The 17,063-nt window shown below is 48.1% G+C and overlaps 1 protein-coding gene across 1 annotated transcript in view; it reads right to left on the bottom strand.

Annotated features, from left to right (window-relative positions):
* Window positions 1-6,619: 6,619 nt before the first annotated feature.
* The window catches only part of Fat2 (FAT atypical cadherin 2), an 86,522-nt gene continuing 76,078 nt past the window's right edge, over window positions 6,620-17,063 (bottom strand). Inside the window, exons 21-24 of the mRNA XM_034507206.2 lie at window positions 13,744-14,185; window positions 13,352-13,505; window positions 9,547-10,001; window positions 6,620-8,530 (exon numbers count right to left, since the gene is read on the bottom strand). Of these exons, the coding sequence (XP_034363097.1) occupies window positions 7,998-8,530; window positions 9,547-10,001; window positions 13,352-13,505; window positions 13,744-14,185 (1,584 nt within the window). The 3' untranslated portion in view covers window positions 6,620-7,997. The remainder of the gene's footprint in view (window positions 8,531-9,546; window positions 10,002-13,351; window positions 13,506-13,743; window positions 14,186-17,063) is intronic.

Raw genomic sequence — 17,063 nt, 5'->3', positions numbered from 1 at the left:
GAGGTTGCAAACTGTGTCTTTGTTTTCACACTCCAGGGGGGAAAAATCACTCAGGTTAGGATCATCTGATGAAGGGACAGGGGTCTGAGAAAGGGGAAACAGTCCTGCCTCCCTAAACCACTTTGATATTCTTCTGAAATCCTGGGTAGGCAGTTTCAATGCCTTCTGCATATATCAGTGGGTAGTTTTAGGTGTCAGCTTGGTTTTTCAGTCAAATATGAGCCTAGGTGTTTGCAAATGTTAACATCTATAGCAATTGACTAAGTCAAGATTATCCTTGCTAGTGTGGGTGGCTTCATCTCATCTGAAAGTTCTTAAACTGTGGCCTCCCTGAGAATGAATCCCGTCTCTAGACCACAGCACCAGCTTCTGAACTTCCACACTTGACCGGAGACCAGCCTTAGGAGTTTTACACCTGTCAGCCACACTAGCTGAGGTGGCTACTAATTCACCATGCAGAATAAATAATTAGGTCACAATTGCACATGTGGCTCACCACTCCTGTTCCTCGTCTGGTGCATGACTGTGTGTGCACACATAGACGGAGTCACCCCAAGGTACCAAAGGAAGACTCAACAGTCTTTACAGGCCACCAGCTGTAACACAGCAGGGTTTGGTCCCAGAATTCAAGTGTTTCTCAAGGTACCTGCCTCTTCCCTTTGCTTACAGCCTCAGCAGGGAGTGTGGGAGGGTGAAGGGCGTGTCAGAAGGATGCAGGGCTTAGAAAACTGAAGGGAGTCAAAGCACTTAGCTACACGATCATCTGCGCCAAGGCTTCATTCATGTGTAATGGCTATAATCTGCACCCCCAGATCTCCGGGTCCCTCAAGGTAAGCCCTGCTCTGCTGGAGACATACATATGATGGACAGCGAGCCTACCCAGGTTTCCTAGGCAGGCAGCTTCTTCATTTCTGCTCTATGCAGATGTGCTTAGAGACTGTGAACCTTTAATGGTGCATTTGTCCTAGACCAGCAGTTCTCAATCTGTGGGTTACTGCTCCTTACTGGGGTGGGAGTGGGGGGAGTGTTGAAGGACCCTTTCACATGGGTCCCCTAAGACCAATGGAAAGCACACATTTACAACATGATCCATAATAGTACCAAAAATACAGTTCCGAAGTAGCAACAAAAATAATTTTATGGTTGGGGGTCACCACAATATGAAGAACTGTATAAAAGGGTCGAAGCATTAGGAAAGGTGAGAATTACTGTCCTAGACCATGGTCTCTCTCATCTTTTTAAATAAATTAGATTCTCATCAATACATAGCAAAATTTGCCTGTTTATCAATGTACAACTTGGTGAGACCATCTCAATAAAAATGTAGAAGGTTGCCTTTACCTAAAATATTTATATTTGATGTACATGTGGTATATGCATATATATGTGTGCAAGTGTGCACACCTGGATGTTGGGTATTCTGCTTACTCCCCAGAGACAAGATTTCTCGTTGAACCTGGCGCTAGACTGGTTACTAGCCAAACCCAGAGATTCTCGTGTCTCTGCCCCTAAGATACGGGTTATAAGCATGTATGTCGACACTTTAGGTTTTTATGTAGGTTCTGGGGATCTGAACTCAGTTTTTCATGCTTGTGTAGAAAACATTCTTACCCACTGAGCCATCTCCCCAGGTCCTCTCTCTGGTAATCTCCCTCTTTTCCAGATCACTCTGCCCTTGACCCTGGAGCAAAGGTGTGTGGATGTGGGAACTACCCAGGGGTGGCCTTTTCAATGGCAACAGTAGAATCACGTGTTGAGACTTTATGCCAATGACAATCAACAGTTTCCTATATAGCATCTTATTTAATACTCAGAGCCAGGGAAAGAAACTTCTGACAATATCTCCTTTGCAAACAGAGACATTGGGGGGAGGGGGGATTAAAAGCATATCTGAGGTTAACATTTTCTAACTAGCCAGGTCTTGCCTCCTGTCTTTGCCACTGAGACCCATGGCTCCTACCTCCCGCCTCCCAGCTCTCTCACCACATCTCATCTGCTTCATCTCCTTCAGTGGGCACAGAGAAGCCTCCCACCCCCCAGACCTACTGGGTACCTGGGCCACCCACATTGCTCTGATCCCAGCCTTGATTAGTCCTCGACTGCCGGCTTTGAGAGCGACCCCGCTGTCCACATTCTCAGTCCCGGCCCCGAGTCTTCACAGCAGTACTTGTGCCTGACTTAGCCATGCTCAGCCTGGGACTCAACTTTTTTGTTGTTTTGTTTTGTTTTTTTGAGACCATGTTTCTTTGTGAAGCTTTGGCTGTCCTAGAACTCACTTTGTAGATCTGGCTGGCCTCAAACTCAGAGATTTACCTGCCTCTGCTTCCCAAGTGGGGATTCAACTTGTCTCTGGAATCTTCCCTGGCTAATTTGGTGGGAATTTATGGTTCCTCCCTCAGCTATGTGTTGTTACCCGATTAGCCTTGTGCCTCAATGTGCTAGGGACATGTGACCCCATCAATCCTCCATGCTCTGTAGGTACTTCCGCTGCAGATTCAACCAATAAACATAGGAAACAGTGCACTTAATATGGAATATGGATGGGCTTTGTGGTTTCCTCACCTCTCATCCACATGATCTCAGGCGTGAGAAATAATCTAGAGAGGACAAACAGTATGTAAGAAGACCTGCTTAGGTCACAGGCAAATATCACGTGTTTCTACAAAGCACTGAAGCTTCCACAGAGCCTGGTAACCTTGGCAGGCCCAGGAACCAATGGTATGGATGATGAGAGTCTCCGTACTTGGCTCCTTGCTTCGATGCTAAACTGATGAGGGCATTGGTTAAGTGTCTCTCCCCTCAGCGTCTGCCCTAGGGGTGAGCCTGTCCCTGAGGACTCAGTGTAACCTATAGTGAGTGATATTCTGCAGTCAGTTGACTTCCTAATGTTTTTCAGTTTCACATTAATCTCACCAAGCAGTTATCTTGGCTGGACCTTGGAGACTTATCAGAGAATCAGAAAGTTCTAGACTGTCTTTGACGAGTCAGGTCCCAGAGGGCACTCATGCATTTCAGGAGGCAGCCCAGGCTGTCAATCAGCACAGGATCAGTGCTCTAACACAGTGGCAGCTCACTAATTCACCTTGTCCTACAGTGACAGTGACTTTCCCTTTGCCCTGAAGCAGCTGTGGGCCCTGGGCAAGTCTCCCCATCCTAGAACGTCATGTCTGGTCTTCTTTTTCAGTCAGATCTTTGAGACTGTCCGTTATCATCAGCTCAAAATGGCATAGACTTCTCTGGCTGAGTCCCTCTATCATAATTCTAGAAACTTCTTAAGGCTTCTGGTCATAGCCTCCAGCCTCTGCCAAGATCTCCTATATTTTTGTATTTCCTGTGAACACATTCACTCTTTCCTGTGAACACATTCACTCTTTCCTGAAGGCCTTGATAGCCCTGGGACTGACTCTGTGAGAGCCCCTGGCAACACGCACATAGACACACACACCACACAGGAGTTTTCTGCTGCTTGTCGAGCTGTGTCTCTATCTTCCCTTCAGCAGGAATTTCCCCCTGCTTGCCTCCTGCAGCCCCTCAGCTGACATGCTGGGGGTCCTTGCTCTGTTCCCTTCCTTCAGACTCTTTCCTCTCTGTGTTCCAGATTGCTGAATCACTCTTAATGTCCTCAAGTCCAGATGTAGGGATACAGGAAAGGCCTGGACTAGAGCCTCAAGACTGAGCAGATTGCCTCCTCTCAAGATTATGACCCTCTGGCTCTTGGTAGCACTTAGCATTAGAGTTCTGGGCTGCCCCATGAGTCACACCTGCTGCTGCTGTGTGTTGACTATCTAGGGTCCTGGATTAGAGATGGCTTCATAAACTCACATGCAGGGTAGACCTTGGTTCAAACCTTCATCACTCCTGAACTCAGTGACCTTGTGCATTTAAATTACCGACATAATACAAGCTATTTTAGTTTCTCTGTGTTTCACTCCTTCCCATAAATGGAGATGACAGAACCTATGTCAGGAGGGTTTCAGGAAGGTTAGGTGACTTGGGACAATAGTCATGCCAGGTGCCTGACTTCCAGCAAGTGATCAGCAAGTAGCTGTAGAATGGTGGCTACCGGCAGTGAGCTCTGTTAAGTTACTGTTAAGACATCTGCTGCGCCAGATTCAGACTGTTTAAATCTAGAGCCCAAGTGGTATGAGGAGAGGACTGGTTCTTAAGCTCAGAGAGCCCTCTGGTGGTCGATTGGGAAAGTGCACAAAGGAAGGGGGCTGTATCTTTGGGCTGACAGGCGCCCTCTGAGGGTGAGTGCTTCTCCAAGGACCTTGGAGTAAAAACCTGACTAACTGGGTGTTCCCAAAACACAGTTCTTTTGATCTGAATGGGGATTTTGCTTGTGTGAGAAGAAAGTGACTATTGGCCTGGACGTAGCTCAGCTGATGTCCCAGCACGGCATACATGGAATGTGGCTGTAAAGAAGTAAAGGGTGAGGTGAGCAATCCAAGATCACTTTCAGCTATGCAGTAAGCTCAAGGGCATGAGGCCTTATCTAAAGAAAATTAACTTCTAATGTCCTCATTGTGAGGAGCTAGCTGTCATTGCTGTTTACAGTACTTAACCTTCACTGTCAACCTGACTAGATTTGGAAATACTCAGGACACACACTTCTGGGCATGTCTTGGAACTCTCCACAGAGGCTTAACTGAATCCATCTTTGAATTGATTGCAGGTCCCACTGAGTTGACAGGATTATCCATCACAGTAACCAATGTGATATTATTTACTATATTTGTCTACTGGAAAAAAAAAAAGAATTCCAGAAGGACTTTGGCAAAGAAGCAAAGGGAATCATTGGTGGGAAGACAGTCTTCTCATCAAGTGGTGCTGAAGACTGAGTATCCTCATCTAAAAAGCCAAGTGAGACCCAGGCCCATCAGTAAAACATAAAACTATAAAAGATATCACAAAACCCCAGAAGCCATCCTATAAGAAAATACAAACCATCTTTCTTTACTATAACAGTGACTTTTAAAAATGAATCACCCAGGAGACACCTGGTCATGATTTCAAGGGAATTTCTAAAGAGGTTTAACTGAGGGGGAGACTGGCCTTGAATGTGGGATGGAGTCTCAGGCTGGATAAATGGGAAGAGTAGAAGTCCGGCTGGGCAGCAGTATGTATCGTAGACGGAAGGCAGAGTTGCTAAGGTAAACTGCCTAAAAACTTCTGCCGGGTTTTGTAATGTGAGGTGTGATTCCAGTGTTTGAGAGGGTTGAGGCAGGAGGAGCTAAATTGTTCCATATGATATAATGATGGTAGATGTCCTTTCACTACACCAGGAATGAGCCCTGTTGTGTACTATGGACTTTGGCTTGTGGTGTGCCGACATTGGTTCACTTCTGAAAAAAAAAAAAAAAAAAAAAAAAAAAGCGCCATTCTTTCGAGGGATGCCCTTGCATGTGTAAGAGGATTGGGTGATAGCTCAGTGTCTTCCACCCAAGACCTATTGAGAGCCTCTCTGACAAGAACTGGGGATGTAGTGCCAGTTGGTAGAGTCCTACCTAGCAAGCATGAAGCTCTGAGTTCTATTCCCCATACTGCATAAACCCCACGTGATGACACACACCCAGCACTCAGGAGATGGAGGTTGGGGGACAGGAAGTTTGAGGTCATCCTTGGCTGCATATTGAGTTGGGATGTATCCAGCCTGGGCAACACGAGGTCTTAAAAGAAACTCTCAAAACAAGAGTCAGGTGAAAGCTGATCAAGGATCCATTAGTGTGCAGTGGAGCTGGGCAAGACAGCCTACCTGCCTGACTCCAGAGCCCCAAGTCCCCATGGATGCCTCACACTGTCTGTGACTGACTGGACTTTCCAGTCTCAGGTCACGACAGATGCCAGGGGAAGTCCCATTCTGCAGTGGAGCAGCAGTTGCTGGGTCCCCAAGACTTGTTGTGTTAAGGAGGCCCCTACTGCAGCCATCCCATGTGGTGCTGGGAAATGAAGTCTCGAGCCTTGGACTTTTGACACACTTGTGCTCCAGGGCCTTAGTTTCCTCATCTTTATATGGAGGATCTTGGGGCTGGTGATACGGTTCCGCTTATAGGTGTGTACCACCAAGCCTGATGGTCTGATGACCTAAGTTTGATCCCTGGGAGCTGCATGATGGAAGGAGAGAGCTAACTCCTACAAGTTGTCCTCTAACCTCCAAACACACATACAAATAGATATAATGATGATGATGATGATGGTGGTGGTGATGATGATGATGATGATGATTTTTTCAAGACAGGGCTTCTCTGTGTAGTCCTGGCTGTCCTGGAACTCACTGTGTAGTCCAGGCTGGCCTCTAACTCACAGAGATTTGCCTGCCTCTGTCTTCCCAGTGCTAAGGTTAAAGACATACGCCATCATGCCCATCTTGAAGATCTTTTTAAAGTTGAACTTGAGAAGGGGTATTGGAATCAGACATGTTTTCCCAGAATAGTGTTCTGTTCCTGCTCAGACCTCTGACTTCATGTCTGGTGAAGCTCTAGAGTCTGGCTTAGCAGGTATCAGGGTGATAGACCTTTCCAGCCTCTGAATTCTTTATGAATTTGAACTTGGACACTCTCTTGACATGGTCCTAATCTAGCCTGAAGTGTTCTAAGTGACACAGAAAATAACAGTAAAAAAGATATTTATTGTTAAAAAAAAATCCAATGGCCATCAAAGCCCGCTTGTGCAATCAATCACACACTCAGTCACACACGGCCACAGGGCCATCACACACGGCCACAGGGCCAACGAATGCGCCCTCCCACACAGCAGTCATTCTGGACAGCTCCGTGGGTGGGCGTCTCTGTGGCTCCTCCTCTTGTCTTCTAACTCCAAAACCTCACACGTGAAAAGGCAGTGGACCAGAGAGGGGTGGGCAGAGGACAGAGTGATCAGGCTACTACAGGCTTCCCTGGCTTCCAGTCTCTGCCACTCCCAGCTACATAACTTTCTACACATGTTTGCATACACACGGTCCGTGGGTGCTCACATGTGCAGACATGTGCCCACACTGACCCTCCATGCACAGGGCTGAGCCAGTGTGGGTAACACTTGATTGGCAGGCGTCTTGTGGTGAAGGGGAGGGAGAAGGCAGGGTGTCTGGCCTGGGTCCACTGGCTGGCTCTCCACCTCCACCTGGTCCTGGATGGCAGTTGAATTCCTTGTGTCTAAACAAGAAGAAACCCTCTTGAGAAAACACATCCAGACAGCAAGGTTGAAAAGTGCCTAATGAGTTTTCAAATGAACTACTTCCTTCTTGCTCTTGGCCAAAAGTGCCTGGGAAGTTTGGGACAATAAACTCGGCATTCCATGAGATCGGGGTTCTTCAGCACGGAGGTTCCAGGCAGGATCCCACTGGCAGAGGTGGAACAAGTCCTGAAGCTTCAAGAACAAAACTTCCAGAAGATGGAAGTCCAAGGGACTCAACTTCCAAGAATGTTCTTGCTCCCAGTGCCCAGAATGGCGCTGACAGGAGACACTTGGCATAGGTGTCCCAAATGAACACACAAAGCAGATACTCAGGTGACTGTAGTACCTACTTGCAGGCTGCTTACCCTTCAGCCCCTTAGGAGACCACTTCATGGATCTCAGAAGGCCCCCCGTTTCTCCTTCACAGTAGATAGATGCATGGTTGGGCACAAACTTGCCTGCCCTGTGATGGGCCTGTGAGAAGATGTAAGAATGTAGCCCAAACCCGCTGAGCTGGTGGTTGGAGCTCTTTCTTGCTGGGACTGGGAGCTGCTGGATCTGCGGCATTACCCTCCTAGTTCTCACCCCAGCATGCACCTGTCTGGGCACCTCCTCTTTCCTGGGGCCCTACCGCCATTTTTACAGCTCTACCTTCAGCTTCCCTCCACCCTCAAGGACAAGCTGGGGACCCGGAGAGCACATTTTAAGAGATGGGGATGTGGTGGCTTCCCTTTTTCTCCCAGCCACACCCAACCCACTTCCCATGACACTGGAAGACAGTGTGGGGCCGGGTCTTCCCCACGCTTTCCTCTGAGAACAGGAAGCTAGAACATGACTTCCTCGCAACTTCCGTAGTCACTCTCTACCATATCTGAGCCCTCATAGTTGGGAGGAGCTCGAGGTTGGCTCCGCTCTGTGGTAGGCCCACCATTTACCTCACAGTCAGCATAGGAGGGCCCAGCTCTGCTGAGGCGCATGCTCACCCCCTTATAGCCCCCCTCTGCCAGGCAGGGCCCACCCCCTCCCTGGCGGAACTGTGAATGGTAGTAGCTGATAGCTGTGTACTCGTTGAGGCAGGGGGCAAGCAGATGTTCCCGGGGGCTGGGAGGCTGTGGAGGCATCAGGTCTTCCAGGTTCTGGTTGCTGTAACGGGGTGGGAGGGGTGCCCGCTTGTTTTCCAGTTCCAGGGGGAAAGGGAAACCCCCATAGAGTCCAGTGGGATCTGGCATCACAGCGGGACCAACATGGCGTCGAGGAGAGGGTGGCAGAGGTCCCTGCATTGCTTCAGGATGTGGGTATTCCCAATGCTCCTTCCGGGAGTATGTTGGGGGCCAGACTGCAGCTCCACTTGGATATACTGAAAGAGAACAGTAAGATTTGGTGAGGTCTGTGTTTCCATGGTGCATTCTGTACAGGGGCTGTACAGCAAGCTGTACAGGGGCTATCAATGACTTAACATTTGGTAGGGATGGCTCAGGGAGCTGGTGGGCATGCGACCTATCTGTACATGTTGTCTCTGGGAGCTGGGATGGATCTACAATCCAGTGAAGGCAAACTGAAGCCTGAGGTTAAACTCAATGCCAGCCCATCTTGTGAATCTCTACTGCCAACCTGTGTCAGTCAGAAGGGAGGTCTAGGGAGAACCATGGACAATTCTCTACCATCCACACTTCCATTAGACAGCTGCAGTTCTTCCCAAGACCTGCTGGGAAGTTTAATCTCAGAACTCAAGGAAACGGATGCACACTATGGACTTGGTGATGGGATAAGAAGAGGCCCCTTATCCCACACTCGTATCTGCCAATGACAAGTTGAGATTTAGAACAACTCATTTCATCTTTATGGCCTCAGTGACATATCTGTTGTAACTACTAGAGAACATACTAGAAAAAATAGAAAGCACTTTACAAATCTACCTTGTTCTGAGCCAAAGATGAAAGGGGCTATAGTTCCCTACTCTAGGCCAGCTAAGTCTCACTCCCAAATTGGACTGCCAGAACCTTTCCACTTCCAGAACAGCACAAAGGTGCAGACATCCCCCCCTCCCCACTTCATTCCCAAGTCCACCCAAAACCATCAAGTCTACGTTTCATGACATGAACATCAATCAGACCGATGGTGTGACCTGGAGTTTAGAGGGACTGGGTCATGGAACAGACACGATGAGCTGCAAACTCTGGGTCAAGAGACTTAGCATCTTTTCCAGTCATCTATGCATTGTGACCTGGAATGCATCCCTTCATGCCCTATACCCAGAGATTGGTTTGATCAATGACTGTTCCATTGTATACCAATGTGCATACCAATGGAGTATTTCATACTTTCACCCGCTTCCATCCATCCCAGAGCCACAGTACTTCTGGTTATACTGACCCAGCTCCTCGCCCGACCAGGTTCTCTTGATGATGGGCTCGTGGCCAGGGTGGGAGGAGACTATTGGTGGTAGCCTGGGAGGCACACTGCACACCATTGGCCGCTGTTTAGAGCTAGTTCCGAAGGTGACAAGTTCATTTGGAACTGAGGTCTTGCTGGGCTCCGGTTGGTTCAAGTTGTTGCAGGAGCCTGCGTTAAGCGGGTCCAGCTCAATGGCAGGCGAAGCTTGGGTGTCGACACCAATGCTCCTGGCTAGGAGGTCTGGGTCCTCCATGGCCACTGGCTTGTGAGACTTGCAGCGACGGCAGTAGAGGAGAAGTCCCACGGTGGCAATGATGACAAGAGGTAAGGCTACTATGATTACTAGAAACTCCTGCTGTCCCCAGTCCCCTCTCTTAATCTCAGGAGTGATGAGACAGTGTCCTCCAGAGCAACCTCTTGCTTCCATCTCACACCTGCAGAGATTGAAAAGTATTTAGCAGACTTTTGAAGGTCCCTCTTTTAAAATAAACTATTTTGTTAATGCATGAATATTTTGTCTGCATGTATGTCTGTGCACCACATGTGTGTCTGATGCCCTCTGAGGCCAGAAGAGGGAATAATATCCTACAGACCGTTTGTGAGCCACCATGTAGGGTCTGGGAATCAAACCCAGGTCTTCTGAAAGAGCAACAAATGCTCTTAACCACTGAGCTATTTTTCCAGCCCCATGGGATAGATGCCTCACCCCCAATCCTGTGACTTCACTATCCTCCCACTCGTGTGTGTGTGTGTGTGTGTGTGTGTGTGTGTGTGTGTGTGTGTGTGTGTGTGTGTGTGTGTGCAGTCTAAGGCTGGGGACATAGCTCAGTGGATAAGGGAACTTACTGTCCAAGAGTGAGGTACTGAGTTTGAATCACTAGAATCCATACAAAAATTTAGCTGTGTTGTCCCCAGAGCATGAGGAACAGAGACAGGAGGCTCACCAGGCCTTGTTGGCCCCCAGTACTATGAGACCCTGTCACACAGACTAAGACAGAAGGCAATAGAGCAGAACACTTGGCGTCTTCCTCTGGATACCTCATGTTATTGGGTACAAATACCCCCACATATACAAATATGTGTACAAGTATACATGTGTGTATGGGCACATGTGCATATGTATGCGTGTGTGCATGTGTGCATGTGTGTGTGTGTAAAGACAGAGGTCATCTTGGATGTCATTCCATAGGCATCACCCACCTTGTCTTTGAAACAGGGCCTCTTAGTTGTTGAGAGACAAACTAAGTGAAGCTGGTTGGCCAGGAAGCTCCAGGAACTTGGCCTAACTCTGCCTCTTGAGAGCAGGGGTCACAAGTGTGCACCACCACACCTAACATTTTTACATAGGTTCTGGGGATTAAACTCAGATCCTCAAGCTTGCAAGGCAGGAAAGCTTGTTACCAATTGAGCCATCTTCCCATGCTCAAACACAGGACTCAGCAACAGCCTCATTTGTGACCGTGGAACCTGCCAATGTTCATTTCCATCAATGACACCCAAGCCTAGGATATTCTCTCCACAAATGAAGTAAGATGCTACTGCTGTGGAGACATCTAGTCTACCAGGCTGTCCCCTAGGAAGAGTGTATATTTATGAGATCCAAGTCAGCTGAGGCACAGGAACAGAAATCAGATAGAATGCTACCTGCTGCTCTTCACTGAGCCCTAAGAAGCCAGAATGGCCCTGTATAGCTTAGACACTTTACACACTTCTACTGCTTGGAGGAAGTACATAAATTGTCAACCTGGCAGAATCTTGAAGCATCCGGAAGAAGGATGGCTGTGTGGGCATGCCTGTGTGGTATTATTATGATTACATTAACTTAGGTGGGAAGACATGCCCACTGTGGGCAACACCATTCCCTGGCTAGGATATTGGTCTGTACCAGTAGAGAAAGGGCACTGAGCAACAGTGTGCATTCATCTCTCTCTGCTCCCTGACTGTGGATGTGGCTAGATGCTTCAAGCTCCTGCCCCCTTGACATCCATGATGGACTGTACCTGTGAACTGTGAGCCAGAATAAACTCTTCTTCTCTTAAGTTGCTTTAGTCAGAGTATTTTATCATGGCAACAGGAAGAGAATCTAAGACACTATGTGACTTCCCAGGCCATCTTCAACTTGGCATTGCCTGGTAGAAAGCCCTTAGAAAACATCTATTGAATGAGAGAGATTTTTTTTTTTTTTTTTTTTTAGGGATTGGGGAAAAAGCTCCTCCCACCTCAATTGAGTCCCAAATATTTCTTAGTACTTAGAATTTCACCACAAGCGGCTTGTTCTACAGTGTAAAATGTTATGTTCCCCAGGTTTCTCTTTTAAAACATATACACCACTTTCCTGGCCTGCCACATACCCTCCAATGACCCTGATGCATACCATTTTACATCAGAACAGGCAGGGAACAGGATAGCAATGGTAGCTGCTGAGGACTGGAGTCATTGAAACACTGGGACTCACTTGGGAAGCCCTTTCCCTCTCTGGGCCTCAGTTTCTCCATCTCCAAAACTATGGAGAAATGGGAAGACTATGCCATTGACTTTTCTTCTATTTTTAAAGATGGTATGTCTTAGTCCAGGCTGACTTTGAACTCATTATGTATGCATAGATAATTTTGTATTTGGGTTGTTAGGGAAGGAGACACATTCTAGAAACCACCAGGCCATGTTGGCCCCAGTAAAGTGTTACAGTATTAAATGTGTGTGTGTGTGTGTGTGTGTGTATGTGTGTGTGTGTGTGTGTGTGTGTGTGTGTGTGTGTGTGTGTGTGAGTATATGGGCCCCTGTATGTGCATATGTCCATGCCTGTGCACTCATGGTGAAGCTAAAAAAGAGTAGTGAGTGTCTTCATTTATCACTCTTTGCCTATTCCTTTGAAACAGGGTTTCTCTCTGAACCTGGGGCTTTCGTTTTCTTGACTGGGCTGGAAGCCAGCAAGACATACAATCCCTTGAAGTTGAGGTCACAGGCATTCATGGAGCACATGGTCAGTTATGTGAGTGCTGGAATCTTAACTCCCATACTTATGATTGAACGGCAGTCACCCTTAACCACTACACTATCCCTCCAGCCTGGACCTTGACCTTCTGATTCTCTTGCTTCACCTCCTAAGTGCTGAGACTGCAGTCATGAGCCACCATGCCTGGTGGTCAATGGTTATTGTATCCAGGCTGACTACAAAGGAATCCCCTGGGAGCTTGTTAAGATAAAATCAAGGCCCATTCTGGGTGAGCCTGAGTTCTTCGATTCTTAATTCCCTCCTATGACTGCTTAAAGGTTCCTAAGCTTGGGGGCTCCAACACTACATTACCTGTCCAAGAGCTTTGTTTCTGGGTTTCTGGAATGTGTCTCCTTCCCTAACAACCCTCATGGCCTAGCCTGGCTAGGGACAGGGTTCATAGTTTTGCAGTGGGGTCTGAGACAGAACCATTCCTGGGCCCAGGGGAATCAGTTTCCCCAAGTGTGTCTGGGACACACAGTACAAAGCAAATGTGGTCATCCTCTGCAGATGTCAGCCAGAGCTGACACGCCCTAAAAAGTCAGTGAGCTGTGTGGCTTCCAGGTCCCTTGTTACGGTCTGGTTCAGATGGCTGGGAATTGGGCTTGGGAAACCACCTTTTCCCACAAGCCTTCCCTCTCACAATATCCTGATATAAGAAAGTCATAGGAGGAAAAGACCCAGAGGCTGGGCTTCTGAACTCACATTGGCCTCTCTAGAGGCAAGGGGAAAAAGATCACTCCCTAATGTTCCACTGTAAGGAACCAGGGCATATGGCTTCTCTGGGCTTACCTGTCACCTGTGTAAGGGTGAGGGCAGTTACAGGAAGTGCCTTCAGGGGAGGAGACACATGTGCCACCTTCTTGGCAGAGCGCAGAAGTACAATTCTCCCTTCCAAGTTCACAGTTCCTGCCAGAAAATGGAGGGGGGCACCTGCACTGGTAGCCTGGGAGAGAGAGGAAGGTGGGTAAGCAATTGGCTAGTGGTTGGGGGCCCCAGTAAAACCTGTGTCTTTGTGCTGTAGTTCAAGAATAATTTATCTGCTGGATACTAGTGGCTTGCCCAAGTTTACCCTGGGCTGTGGTGAGAGACCCTACCCTGCCAACTCTACAGTGAGACACAAGGGATCGATCACTATCAGGGGCCTTTAGGATAAACCTTGGGGTCATCTTCTCAGTCCATACCTGATCCAAGGGCCGGTGAACAGCTCCCACCATTGAGGCATGGGTTCTGGCTGCAGGCAGTGCCAGGCCAGCAGCACTGGCTGAGGGCCCACGTCTCTAGGTGGCCCACCATCTTCTTTCCATGGCCAAGCAGTTCTAACCTCTCACCATTAACCACAACAGCATCCAGGCAACCTTCAAAGCCCCCAGAGACATTTGAGGAAGGATTTGAGGGGACAAGGCCACCCATCAGTAGGTGTCTCTCAGTCCTCAGACTCTGACATTCCTCTGGGATGACAAGGGAAGCATTGTCTGTGATATCGACCAACAGATGAACAGAAGTGTCCCTCTCCTCCAACAGCATGGAGTGCCAATGCCCATCATTCACAGGATGATGGGAGGAAAGGTTTCCATAGAAACCACCAGAACAGCGGTATTCCAGGTGGGGGAAGCCATTGGCTAGCTGCAAAGAGAGCACAGATATCTATCAGCAAAACAAGAAGTTCTGTAATCCTGTGACAGGGTTTCAGTTCTCCCCCCCACCCCCCGCCGCCCCACCACCCTTTGCTATGTAGCCAAGGATGACTTTGAACTCCTGATCCTCCTGCCTCTACCTCCTAATTTGCTAAAATTACAGCTGCCCACCATTGTATCTCATTTACATGGTGCTGGGGATTGAATCTACGTCTTTGTGCATACTACCAACTGAGCTACATCCCCATTTCCAAGAACTTTCAAATGCTTCAGAGATTGTCTCTGAAGAATCCAAATGTCCTCAAAATCTCATCCAGTCCTCACCATATTTCACAGAATGATCAAGATCCCAATTGACAGATGAAGAAACTGAGGCCCGAAGATACCTTACTGATGGGACCTTGTGTTTTAGATCATTAGTGACTGTGCATGGACCAGCTAACTTAGCCTAAGTGTTCAGCTCCAGACTAGCAAGAAGGTAAACACCAAGATGGAGGACACCTGAGGACCAACACCAAAGCTGCCCCCTGGCCTCTGCACATTTGCACACACATCATAAGTCCCAGAAGTCAAAATGTTAGAAAACCTCTGGCTTAGAACATTCTAGTTTTCTTTACTCTCAACAGATAGGTATGCTTATGGAGCACCAGGCCAACCTGGGATACACAGCAAGACCCTGCTGCAAAACGGAAAAAGTACGTCTGGGGTGTGTAGCTCAGTGGGAGTGTGCTTGACCCGTAAGCCTCTGATTGAGGTTTAGTCGTCTGTGCTGGCAAGCATCAGGTTGATGTTATGTTGAAAAACAAAAACAAGACAACAGAAACTAGGCGTGCTCGGGACTAAATATTTTCCTGATTATTATGGGCAAGGCAGTTTCTTTAGAAAAATTTGAACACTGTTGGAGGAAATGGTATCTTCCATGTCCTCATCCACTGCCCTGCCTTCATCTCATGACCCCAGTGGCAGATGAGCCTCCCGTGCTGCCAGCATCAGGCCAACCAGTTGTGACTGAACACAGCTTTTCTCTCCTCAGTCACAGAGCTCTCAGCTGACGGTCTTGCTTCCTGCTGAAGGCACCAAGGGTGCTTGCAGGTGCTCCGAAATCACAACCGTCCTCCTCAGCTAACGCTGGTCCCTCTATTGGCCCATGTCCCCTTCACCTCCTCCAACACCAGATTCTCCAGCCTCCTCTCTACTGTATCACATTATGACTATTCCTTATGGGATTGTTTCAGTCACCCCACAGACACAGTCAGGCCGCCAATCTTAAAAAAAAAAAAGTTGCCTTGAACTTGGAATAATTTTCTTTCTTTGTCCCCCAAACAGACCTATCTGTCCTGTGATAAAAATCCATTGGTGTCAGTGTTCAGTTTGTTCTGTGTTGTTGAGTCAAATGACAGATCTTCCCGGTCTGCTCCACTCTCAGCAGCCCGTCACTCAGCTAATCACGGCTGTCCCCTCCTCCTTCTGCCCACTATCCCTCCCCCTCTTCCTTTTTCTCCTCCTCTTCTTCCTCCTTTTTCTTCATGTATTTCTCATTCTCCTCCATTTTCTTTTCTTCCTTTTCTTCTCCTTTACTTTGCCCCCTCTTTTTCTTCCTCCTCCTCATATTCCCCCATTTCTTCCCCTTTCTCTTCCCCCTCTTTTTAGGATGATCCCAGAGCCTTGCACACACTGGGCAAGCGCTCCCTCATTAAGCCCAACCCCCAACTTCTTTCTGATCCAAGTGCACTTGTCTTCCTGGATGCCATACTCTAAGTATTTTTTTTTTTTCCTAAACCCGTTTGAAGGCTCACGTGTCGGGGCCTTTATTGGCTCTCTGTCTTCTGTCTTCTCTTTTCACTGGACTGTGCTCTAAGTGTCTTAGCCTGGTTTCTGAGCTGTGCTCCCTGGGGTTCGAATGCAGCCTTCTGCCTTTCAGTAACATACATGTGCTGTTGACCCTATGTCTCTCCAGCCCTAGCCTGGACCTCTCTCACAACACTAGACTGGTTCCACTACCTCCTTCTGGGTGCCCAATAGACATTTCAAGCCCACATGTCTAACCTGAGCTCCTAAGACCCACCCCCAACCTCTTCTACCCAGGTCTTTCAGCGGCAGTTCCACCCTTCCAGTGGCTCAGACCAAACCACACCCCCATGCTCTTTCTACTCCCTCTTCTGTGCACCAGGAAAGGCTGTTGGCTTTTAATTTATTCCCAAAGCTGACACTTTCTTCACAGTGAACTGTCATTAGCTTAATGTCCACAAGCCACCCTTGCTCACTTGGGTTACTGGTGCCTCCCCCTCCTATCTGGGTCTCTCTGTTTCTGCATCTGTTTCTCTAAACTCTATTCTTAACCCAGCACCATGATGACAATAAGTCAGACTATTGTGTTTGCTACAGGTCTGTTTTGCTCAGATGAAAGCGAAGTCTTTACAAGGGCCTCCGAGACCTTCCCTGGTACACCTTCCCCATTCATTACACTTTAACCCCAGCTGTGAGGTCTGTCTACCTTTAGTCACTGGAGCCATGTGGAGGCTGGGCTATTATTTAATGCCAACAGTCAAGCGTGGGAGAGCCAATAAAAAGTTAAAAACAAAAAGAATGCCAACAGTCTCCTGTTGTTCATCTAACTGGCCATTACTCCCAACATGCCCATGCAGCTATCTCCCTGTGATGTGTTTTCTCCATTGGCAACCAATGGCCACGGAAACACACAGCCAGATGTGTCTATAAGGGAGATTCTAGAATGGCTTAGCTGAGGAGGGAGGACCATCCTGAATGTGGGCGTGGCGTCCTGGGCTGGATAGAAGGGGAAGAGAGTTGAGCACCAGCATCTCTGCTTCCTGACTGACATGACCAGGCTGCAGATGAGAGCTGCATGG

This window comes from Arvicanthis niloticus, chromosome 6 (assembly GCF_011762505.2).
Source record: "Arvicanthis niloticus isolate mArvNil1 chromosome 6, mArvNil1.pat.X, whole genome shotgun sequence".
Taxonomy (NCBI): Eukaryota; Metazoa; Chordata; class Mammalia; order Rodentia; family Muridae; genus Arvicanthis; species Arvicanthis niloticus.
Note: the sequence above shows the minus strand (reverse complement) of the source record. Positions and strands in the feature narration are given on the sequence as shown.